General features: G+C 46.4%; 1 protein-coding gene across 1 annotated transcript; it reads left to right on the top strand.

The window, feature by feature from the left end:
* Window positions 1-2,922: 2,922 nt before the first annotated feature.
* Window positions 2,923-11,215, top strand: LOC139361171 (protein FAM90A5-like). Its single transcript, XM_071089652.1, has 4 exons — window positions 2,923-2,956; window positions 3,709-3,859; window positions 9,489-9,597; window positions 10,253-11,215. Exons 1-4 carry the CDS (start codon window positions 2,923-2,925, stop codon window positions 11,213-11,215), a joined length of 1,257 nt encoding a protein of 418 aa, XP_070945753.1.
* The last annotated feature ends 655 nt before the right edge of the window (window positions 11,216-11,870 follow it).

Here is an 11,870-nt window from a genome sequence, read left to right as displayed (position 1 = left end):
AGAAAACCCAAGATGAGCTGCTTTCTGGGGTCCCTCAGTTGTAGTGCAAGTGAAGCATTTACAGTCAAAACTCCATCCATCTGCTCTGGATAGACTTCCTGATCTTGTGGTAGCGGTTCATATTGAATCCTAGACTTCTGTTGTCTTTTGTTTGCTATTTGTAAGTAATAAATTCACTTCATGGAATTTATGTATGAATGTGTTTGGTCTCATTGTACTCAGAAAAGTTGGTAGCCATTGCACAGTGAACCCACTTCATAATTGGTGAAAACACCTATGGCCCCCTTGTGCCACAGCAAGGAGGTTAATTCAGCCAAACATAAACTTCATGTTCGTAAAACCCTGTAGCACAATTATTACCATGTGGGAGGCCTTTAACAATGGTGATGCTGATTTGAAGAACTCTGAAAGAAGAAATTTACACAAATGGATTGTGTACACAGGAGTCCCTCCTAACTTAAAGCAAACCTTGCTCCCCTCTGCCTAAAAAGATTGGAGAGGCCAAGCACGGTGGCTCAGGCCTGTAATCCGAGTACTCTGGGAGGCTGAGGGGGGCAGATCACAAGGTCAGGGGTTCAAGACCAGCCTGACCAACATGGGGAAGCCACATCTCTATTAAAAATACAAAAAGTAGCCATGCATGGTGGTGGGCACCTGTAATTCCAGTCACTTGGGAGGCTGATGCAGGAGAATTGCTGGAACTTGGGAGGCGGAGGTTGAAGTGAGTCAAGACCATGCACTGCACTCCAGTCTGGGTGAGAGGGCAAGACTCCGTCTCAGGGGGAAAAAAAAAAGTGGATAAGAACTGAAACAGGTTTAAAATTTCACCTAATTGGAAATACAAAGTTTACAAAAATAATATTTCAAATAAAATGCTAAATGAGTGCTCATTGAATTTTATGCCTCCACAAAGTAGGTTGTGAATTAACTTCCACATCTGTTGAAAGCCACCAAAGTTGGGCAGCCTCCGTGTCTGAAATTCACATGTGGCTCAAATAAGAATTATACCTGGGGATACCCCAAAGTTTAAATATGGTATCCACTGTGATATTATGAGGAATTACTGTACATAAAACAGATTGCCTTCCTTTAACTCTGTAAATAATATTATCTTGCCTAAATTCTCCAAAACGCATCACTCTGCAGTATCCTATAGTGGACATAGGTTTCCTGACCAATGAGCAGTAAAAGTAAGTGTGTGCGACTCACCTATGTTCTTATCAAAATGGAAATCCCCGAATCCCACCAGTTAGAACAACATGACAGAATGTCAGGATTTTGGAATACATAGGTTTTCTGTAAGGTTATTAGGTACTGATTCCATTTTTAAAATAGATATCAATATATTTAGATGACCTATTTCTCCTGTGTTTTAGTATCAATAGGTTGTGTCTTTTAATTCATTCAGTTGGTCTAAGTTATAACTTTGCGGTTATGGAAATTGTAATATTCTTTATTATTTTATCATCCATGGGCTTTCTAATATAAAGGCCTCTTTTAATTCTTCTATTATTAGGTTGGTGCCAAAGTAATTGTGGTTTTGGACCGTGAATTTAAAATTTTTATAATTAGACTGCAACATATCTTTATTAATCAAAATAGAACCCATTACAATGGACTGGGCACAGTGGCTCACGCCTGTAATCCCAGCAATTTGGGAGGCTGAGGCGGGCGGATCAGGAGGTCAGGAGTTTTAGACCAGCCTGACCAACATGGTGAAATCCCCTCTCTACTAAAAATACAAAAAGTAACCGGGCGCGGTGGCATGTGCCTGTAATCCCAGCTACTCAAGAGGCTGAGGCAGGAGAATCTCTTGAACCCAGGAGGCAGAGGTTACAGTGAGCTGAGATTGCACCTTTGCACTCTGGCCTGGGCGACAGAGTGAGACTAGGTCTTTAAAAAAAAAAAGAAAAAGAAAAGAAAAGAAACCATTACATTGAACACATTTTTGCCAAAGAGAAATAAACTTGTTTATTCCATGCTTTCAGGGTTCGATGAACTCTTGGAAAGCATTTTCTGCACCCTGCTGGTTGTGTAAGTGTTTTCCCTGCAAAAAGTTGTCAAGATGCTTAAAGAAGTGGTAGTTGGTTGGCGAGAGGTCAGATGAATATCGCAGATGAGACAAAACTTCACAGCCCAGTTTATTCAACTTTTGAAGTCCTGGTTGTATGACATGTGGTCACGCGTTGTGGAGAACCGGTCCTTTCATATTGACCAGTGCCAGCTCCAGGTGCTGCAGTTTTCCATGCATCTCATCGATTAACTTGGCATATTTCTCAGATGTAATGATTTCACCAGGATTCAAAAAGTGTAGTGGATCAGAAGACCGGCAGCTGACCACCAAACCGTGACCATGACCTTTTTTTGGTACAAGTTTGACTTTGGGAAGTGGTTTGGAGCTTCTTCTCAGTCCAACCAGTGAGCTGGCTGTTGGATGAAATCCACTTTTCTTTTTTTTTTTTTTTTTTTTTTTTTGAGACGGAGTCTCGCTCTGTCGCCCAGGCTGGAGTGCAGTGGCGCGATCTCGGCTCACTGCAAGCTCCGCCTCCCGGGTTCACGCCATTCTCCTGCCTCAGCCTCCCGAGTAGCTGGGACTACAGGCGCCCACAACCGCGCCCGGCTAATTTTTTGTATTTTTAGTAGAGACGGGGTTTCACCGTGGTCTCGATCTCCTGACCTTGTGATCCGCCCGCCTCGGCCTCCCAAAGTGCTGGGATTACAGGCGTGAGCCACCGCGCCCGGCGAAATCCACTTTTCGTGGCATGTCACAATCTGATCCAGAAATGGTTCAATGTTGTTTCATAGAAGAGAAGATGACACTTCAAAAGGATGATTTTTAAAATATTTGGTCAGCTCATGAGGCACCCGCTTATCAAGATTTTTCAGCTTTCCAATTGGCTTCAAAAGCTGGATAACCATACAATGGTCGACATTCAGTTCTTCGCCAACTTCGCGGGTATGTGTAAGAGGATCGAATTCAGTGGTTGCTCTCAATTGGTCGTTATCAACTTCTGGCCCAGAGCCTGGGGCTGAGGCTGCCATGACCACCCTGTTCTCTTCCTTCTGGGGTCCCCAGGAAGCTCCCAGGACTGAATGATCCCCATAAAACACAGTGTACAGGATGGGAGGGCTGGAGGTCAATTACGCCCAACACCTACCACCACAACCAAGAGGCCCCCATAAAGGTTGGCCCTGAGCTGTGTGTCCCTGTGGGATGCAGGCTCCCACGGATACCTCAGGGGATGAGCATGGGTCCTCCTGGCTGACAGAGCCTGGTGGGCACTGGGTGTGTGGGGCCTGTGTAGGTAGGTTGGACAGCACTGGGCCTAGCCAGGGAGCCAGGGACTGGTGTGGCCAAGTTGGGCAACAATATGTTGCCAGAACCGAAACTACAGTGCAATCAGCCCAGCTGGTAGGGAGAAGGAGGCCTGCCTGCCTAGCAGGACCATCCACCCCTGTACTGGCCCCAAGTCCAGACTGCCTGCCTGTACTGGACATTGCCTTGTCCAGGAGGCCTGGGCATGATGGTCAGGTGGTGTGTCCCTGGGTTCCAGGCCTTGGTGGTCCCTTGGGAGCCGAGCATCCTCTGGGAAGGAGGAGGGCCCGCGGTCCACTGCTTGCATCGGCCCCTGGGGGTATGCCCCCACCCCAGCTCCTCAGTGCACATGGGGACGTGGCCAGGGCTCCTCACCTGCTCTGTGGCTCCAGCTCTGAGCAGCTCATTGGGTGACTCTGACAGCTTCCTCCCCAAAGCTTGGGTCCTCATCTGTGGGAATGGGGTGTCCCAGGCCCCCTGCAGGCAGGAACCCACCCCCAGCACCTCTGGTGGGCCCTTCTGGGCTTTCTTACCTACTGGCTTGTGAGACCCGGTTGTCCAAACTTGGTGTCCTATTTTTATTTTGGCCTTTTTGTTAGTGTGTGTTTTCTGGAACTACTGCTGTGTAGATCTTCTATTTGAGTTTTAGGTAGAGAATCTTGCCCACCCAGAGGTCCCCCACCCCAGAGAGCCTTCACTTCTCCCCCCACCAGGCTGGTCCTGCCTGTGCTCCGCTTGGTGTGAATGTTGAGTGTGATGGATCCACACGGCTGCTTGACCCTGCATCTCCCCTCTTCTTGCTGAGGCCGGTTCTGTTCTCTCTTTCTCCACCTGAACTGCACTTGAAGCCAAGACGAAGGATGAGAAGTGGTTGCTACGAAGGACCCTCCTGCAGCGAATCTGCTGTGAGGAGGCCGCGCTGGCCCAGCCTGTCATTTCCTTCTGTAAGCTCATTCCAGAGGTCGGCAAGGGGCGGCCTGTCCCTGCCTGCTCTTGTCGCCTGTGAATCGAGAATGGATTTTACATTTCCAACTGGTTGAACAAACAAAAAAATAACACTTCATGACACTGAGAAGTTTCCATGTCCATAAGTAAAGTTTGATGGGGGTGCAGTCATGCCCATCTCTTCACAGGCCACCTGCAGAAGGCTGCTGTCGTGCAGCCATGGCAGAGTTGCATCCTTGAGGCAAAGGTCAGTTGGCAAAGCTGAAAATACCGACTCCTAGCTCTTTAGGGAAACAGTTTCCAGTCCCTGGTTTAAGGGTTGTGTGGCAGAACCCCAGGATCTTGGTCAGTTTGTTCCTCACTCAGGGCCTGCTGTGGCCTTCGCTAGTATGTCTGCAAAGTCTGTGTGTTATGGTGCCTCTCATGGGGCGTTGAGCTCTGTCGTGCTAGATTTCAGGGTGTCTGCCTCATAGTCACCTGTCTCACCAACAGAGACCCTGTGGCCAGATTGAAACTAGTAGGAACTGTTGGTCTTTGGCAGCAAGGATACCTTAGAGCTGAGCTTCCACCCACCCTGAGGTGGTCCCATGACACTCAATGTCTGGGTCAAGTTTGGGGCAGGGCTGGTGTCCTGAACTGCCCTGCGATGTGGATCGTAATAGCCAGTGGGGAGAGGGGGATGCTAGTACTCCCCATATCGTGGGGAGTGCCTCATTCCCTGCGATGTGGATCGTAATAGCCAATTTCTCCCCCCTGCAATGTGTGTCCATTCTTAGCAGTCTCTTTTTTTCAGGATATTACGAACAATTTCAAAGGTTGTGTGTAAACAGCCTGCGATAGGAGAATGAATACCATCCTCTGCACCTCCGGATATTAGGAACCATATCACACAATGAGTGTACACTTTTTGGGAGATTTGGGATAATGTCGTCCTGTGTTTCCCTGAATATTTGGAGAAATATCACAGGGTGGCTGTATAGCCACTACTTCTTGGCTGGAACATCATACTTTACCTACTGGAAATTAGGAGCAGTATCACAGACTGGGTGTCAAGCCACTGTCATACTGGAAGTAATATCATGCTCTCCCCCACAAGTCATGAGGAACAATATCACAGCGGGTGTGTACCTTCTCCGGTAGTGGGAGTAGTATCATCATCTCTTCCTTTAGATGACAGGAACAATATCACAGGGTGGGTGTACAATCTGTGTGTTTTTGGAAGCAATGTCATTCTCTCTTCTTCTAGGTTTTACTACTCATATCACAGGTGGGGTGTACACTCCTTGTTATATTGGATGGAATCTCATCCTCTTTCAACCTGTAACTTTAGAACAATATTCCATGGGGTGTGTCCATCCCTTCAATATTGGTACTAATACCATCTTCTCCTTTCCTGGATATGAGAAACAATATCACAGGAGGGTGTACACCCCTTGCAATGTTGGTAGTAATATCACCTCTCCCCTGTTGTTATTGAGGACAAAATCCCAGGGTGGCTGTACGGTTCCTACTTTATTGGGAGTAATATCAACCACTTACCCCCTGGATATGAGGAACCATATCAGACAAGAGGTGTCCACCCCCTTCGATATTGTCAGCCATATCATCTTCTTCCCGTCTGCATATTAGGAATGATACCCCGGCGCTGGGGGCGGTGTACACCCTCTGCAATATTGAAAGTAAAATCAGCCTCTTTCCCGCTAGATATTAGGAACTATATCACAGGTGTGTGTGCACCTTCTGGGATATTGGTAGTACTCTCAGCCTCCACCTCGCTGCATATTAGGAACAATATACGGGGGGCAGGGTGGTTACACGTCCTGCAATGTTGAGAGTAATATTCTTCCCTTTCCCCTGTACATTAGGAACTACATAACAGGGGTCTGTATGCCTTCTGCGATATTGGGATTAATGTTATCCTCTCCCCCACTGAATGTCAAAAACAATATCACAAAAGGGTGTACACCCCCTGCGATATGGCCAGTAACATCATCGTATCTACCTTTGGATACTAGAAACAACATCACAGAGGGTGTGTATACTCCCCTGCGATATTGGGCATAATGTTATCCTCTCTTCCCCTGGATATTAGGAATGATATCCCTGGTGGTGGGATGTGGAGTACATTAAGAACAACATCACTGGGTGGGTGTACACCCCCTGCGATATTGGGTGTAGTATCATCCTCTCTTCCGGATATTGAGAACAATAACACAGGAGGGGTGTACAGCCCCAGCCCCTGCGTTATTGGGAGCAATAGCATCTTCTCCCCCTCTCGATATAAGGAACAATATCCCAAGGTTGGTGTACATCCCCTGGGATATTGGGCGTAATGTCATCATCTCCCAAAGTGGATATTGGGCGTAGTGTCACAGGGGGTGTACGCCTTCTTTGATATTGGGAGTAATATCATCCTCTCCCCTCAGGATCATAGGCAAAATATTGAAGGGTCTTCACCACTCCTGTGATATGGTCAGTAATATCATCCTCTCCCCACCTAGATGTTAGGAACTATATTACAGGCGGTTGTACACTTCTTGTGATATTGGGAGTCATATCATCCTCTCTCACTCAGAATATAAGGAACAAGATACTGAAGGGATGGACACCCACTGTGATAGTTTCAATAATGTCATCCTCTATCCCCTGGCTATTAGGAATAACATCATAGAGGGGTGTACACTTTCTTCAATATTGGGAATAATATCATCCTCTCCCAGCTGGATATCAGGAACAAGTCTATTAATTATTAATATTAATAAATATAGTAAAATTTAATAGCAATCATCGATATTAATAATCACAATATAGTATAAATTAATACTGGTAAAAAATATTAACGATTAGTATAACCATCATAATATCACTATTAACAATAAAATGATGTCAGCAATTAATGTTACTTAAATCAATACTAAGTGATGTAGGTAATAAAATAATAATTAATATTAAGAACTAATAATATTGTTAAATGACATTAATATTACTAATTATTTTCAAGCGTCCATAATCATATATTTAAAATAATTATCCATAATTAATAATGGTATCCTATTAATAGTGTCATTGATAATTATTAAAATCGACATAGATGTTTAATAATTAATCATATTATTACTCCTAATACTGCAGGGGGTGTACACCTACCTGTGATGTTGTTCCTAATATCCAGGGACGGAGAGCATGATTTTAGTTTTAATATCATAGTAGGTGTGCACTCACCCTGTGCCACTGATGCTAATATCTAGGGGGTAGAGTATGACATGACTCCCAACATAGCAATGAATGGAAAGCCACCCAGTGATATTGCTCTTAATATTCACGGAAGAAGCCTATGATATTACTCCCAATATCGCAGGGAGGGTACAGCTCTTCTGTGATATGGTTCCTAGTATCCAGAAGGGGAAAGGATGATAATAATTCCAGTATCGCAGGCTGTGTTCACCCGCCCTGTGATATTGTTATTTATATCCTGGAAGGGAGAGGATGATATGACTCCCCGTAGAGCAGGAGGCGTACACTCAGCCTGGGATATTGTTCCTAATATCCATGGAGAGGAGAGGCTGATATTACTTCCAATATGGCAGAGGATGTACATCCACCCTGTGATATTCTTCTTAATATTCCAAGGCCGAGAGGTTGATATTACTCCCAGTATCGCAGACACTGTACACCTCCGTGTGATACTCTTCCTGATATCCAGAATAGGAGAAGATGGTTTTAATGCCCATATCACAGGAGGTGAACACCCACTCTGTGATATCTTTCCTAGTATGCAGGGGGAGAGAGGATAATATTATTCCCAATATTGCAGAAGATGTACACATGTCCACCCGTGATATTGTCCTTAATAATCCAAGGCACAGATGATGATGTTACTCCCAATATCACAGAAAGTGTACACCCCCCAGTGATGTTGTTCCTATGATCCAGGATGGGAGAGGATGATATTACTTTCAATATCGCATGGAGTGTACACGCCCCTGGTGATACTGTTCCTAATTTCCACCAGGGAGAGGATGATACTACTCCCAATATCACAGGGATTAAAAACATGGGGGTATACAGTGTCTGTGATACTAGGAGTAATATCAACCTCTCGGCCTTGGAATATAAAGAAGAATATCACAGGGTGGATGTACACCCCCTGCCACATTGGGAGTAATATCCTCTCCCTTCCAAGATATTAATAACAATGTCACAGGGCCGGTGAACACAGCCTGCAACACTGGAATTATTATCATCCTCTCCCCCTCCGGATATTAAGAATCATAACACAGAAGAGCTGTACCCTCCCTGCGATACTGGGAGTAATATCATACGCATATTCCGTGAATATTAGGAGCTATATCACCGGGTGGCTATCTATTCATTGCTATGTTGGGAGTCATGTCATACTCTACTACACTGAATATTAGTGTAGCATCACAGGGTGAGTGTACACTTATTGTGATATTAAAACTAAAACCATGCTCTCCCTCTCTGATATTAGGAAAGACATCACAGGTAGCTGTATACACACTGCAGTATTAAGAGTAATAATATGATTAATTATTAAACATCAATGACTGATTTTAACAATTATTGATGATATTAATAATTAATAGGATACCATTACTAATTATGGATAATTATTTTAAATATACGATTATGCATGCTTAAAATTAATTATTAATATTAATGTCACTTAGCAATGCTAGTAGTTCATAAAATTAATCATTATTTTATAACCAACATCACTTAGTATTGACTTAAGTAACATTAATTGCTGATATCATTATTTAATTACTAACAGTGATATTGCTATTAATTATTAATACTAATCATTAACATTTTTAATCAGTATTAATTTTTACTATCTTTATTGTGATTATTATTATCGATGATTCCTATTAATTTCAATTATATTTAATAATAATGATAATTAACAGACTTGTTCCTGATATCGAGCTGCGGGAGGACGATGTCAGGTGGGGAAGCTTCGTGCAGGTTCCCCATGACAGGGGGGAAAGCAACGGAATCCAAATACTGGTCCTTACTTGGGAAGCCAAGAAGGCCACTGGGAGGATGGGAAGGTTGGCACATGAGGGAAGGTGCAGAGGTGGAAAGGGCATAAGAGTTCCATTTATTTATCACAAAACACAGAACAGGACTGGGCCAGAGACTGAATTCTTCCTGTCTCCTGGGGAAAACCGGATACATGGCCTGAACTTTTTCTCTTCTGCAGGCAACAAGACCCGCAGAGGAAGGCTCCCTTCCAGACGTTTTCTGGGAAACCTTTGGAGAAGCCGCTGCCAAATCGAAAAGAATCCATGGAATCTTGGATTTATCTGAGGGTGAGTGTCACCATGGGTCCCTGTTGTTTGCTCCACTAGGTCACTCTGGTTGATTTTCTTTCAGGTTCTCGTGTGTGTGAGGGGATCGGGGAACCCTTCTTCCCTGCCTTCTTGGGGTCAGGGACTCCACGATCCTTCCAGGTCCATTTGATTCCAGGTGAAGGCATCTGAAGATGCCATATTTCCTGTTGCTTTCTTTCTGTGCAATGATGGCAAGCCTGCCAACAACGTCTTCCTAGCGGCGTGAGGAAATTAGTCCCTCAGGGGCCCCAAACATGGAGGAGGCTCACCCTAGGAACATGCATGTTTTCAGAAAAGGCGTCCTGGGAACCCTTGAGCCACCAACCTGCCTTCAGAAGGGCATTAGTCCGTCCCACTTCATGGAAGGCTGAGTGGAGGCACTTTGATCCAGTGAATGCCCAAGACACAGTCTTTAGAAAAATGGTATTCTTAGATCATAGCTCAAGAGTGCATTTTTCATGGGTCTTGTCCCGATCAGCACTCACGTTAAGGATCTGTCCCTACTTCCAAGGACCGCCTGTCCATACTGTATTAAGAATTTCCTGCTGTGTGCACCTTGTCTTTGGATGTGGTTGATTTCCATATTGGCTCGATGCTGACGAACTTCTAACGTGTGTGGTCTCCTTTCTTTCAGGTTGTAAGCAGGCCAATGCCGGTCCACACAACCAATAAGAGGCCACGCGTGGACCCTGCCCTCACTGATGGCTCAGCTACGAAAATGTCTGACACGGTATCCGTCTTGGCTTCACTGTCTCCCCTCAGAAAAGCCAGTCCGAGCTCCTCGTCAAGTCTCCGACCAAAGGAACGACAGACAGGGGCTGTGGCCGACATCCCTCAGCCTGGAGTCAGGCAGCAGGGCCCGGAGCCTCTCGTCGTGGTGAAGCCGACACACAGCAGGCCTCAGGGTGGCAGTCGAGAAGTTCCCCAGGCTGCCTCCAAGCCCCACGGCCTGATCCGGGTCATCAGCCCCCAGGCACAAGACAAACGTGCTGCGGTGACCTCACAACCCTGCCCACCAGCCGACACACACAGCTTGGGCCTCGGCTCCAATCTCAGTTTCAGGCCAGGAGCCAAGAGAGCTGCCCAGACTCCGACTCAGGCTTGCCTGAACTTCCCCAAGAAACCGAGAATGGGTTCCTTCCAGATGCCCGAAAATGCCCTCCAGGGAGGTGAACTGGGGGTCCCGGACACTCTCCAACCTCCGCCATCTGCAACCGAACTCAGACCAAGTCCGTCTCCCCAGATGAGCAGGGGGACACCCGCCCAGGTGCCCAGCACCAACCGGCAGCCTCTGCACAGCAGACCTTGCCTGCCTACTGCCCATGCCTGCACCATGTCCCATCACCCAGCGGCCAGCCACGATGGGGCCCAGCCTCTCAGAATGCTCTTCTGGAGACTGGAAAACGGATGGTGGAGCTCCAGCCTCCTGACAGCTCCCTCATTTCCCTCTCCTGAGAAGCCGGGAGCCTTCCTCGCTCACAGCCCTCATGTCTCAGAGAAGTCTGAGGCTCCTTGTGTTGCTGTCCCCCTGAGTGTCCTCTATGAGTACCTTCAGGTTTCCTCCTCCTCAGAGAACAGCGATTCTGACCTGGAGTGAGACTACAGGTGGCCGGGGCTCCATTGCGTCCAGCTCCCGTGATTTGGAGGGGTCTGTGGGACTGAGGAGCACAGAGCAGAAAGCAGACTGTGTGTGGTGACTCCCAAGCTCCCCGGCTGGGGTGCTTCTGTGGATGTTGGAGCCCAGGCCAGGCAGGGACCAGATGCAGAGACTCTGCCTCATCAAATTCTGGTGAGGGACATTGTAGTTCGCCGGGATCTCCGGAAACCCGCCACCAGAAGCTTCTGTGCTAGTGATTCGTTGCCTCAGAAACTGGGTGACGGTGACGCGCGGGATTCAGACTTCCGCTGTGATGTCAGTAGGAAACCGGGGAATGACTGTGTGTTTGCTCTCTAGATGACTGAATCAGGGAACAGTTAGGGAACCCTGAGAGATGCAGGCCTTCAGCTGTGCCCCGCCCTGACAGCAGTGTTTTGGACGCTGTGAAGCGTTCTGCGCAATGCGTTCTTGGGGTGTTTCCTCAGCCTCGAAAATTGGGCTCTGGAATGCCATTAGAAATAGGTGTGTTTAATTTGTTTTGACGTGAATAAAATTCTCAAAAAAGATGACGTACTCTCTTTTGACTTTCATTCCGTGTTTGTGTGTAACTGATTTTCCAAGGCTTGAAAATTTCTTGACTTGTCAGCAATCCAAG

This window comes from Macaca nemestrina, assembly GCF_043159975.1.
Source record: "Macaca nemestrina isolate mMacNem1 chromosome 14 unlocalized genomic scaffold, mMacNem.hap1 SUPER_14_unloc_1, whole genome shotgun sequence".
NCBI classification, from domain to species: Eukaryota; Metazoa; Chordata; class Mammalia; order Primates; family Cercopithecidae; genus Macaca; species Macaca nemestrina.
The sequence above is the reverse complement of the archived record's forward strand: the minus strand, read 5'-3'. Positions and strand labels throughout refer to the sequence as shown.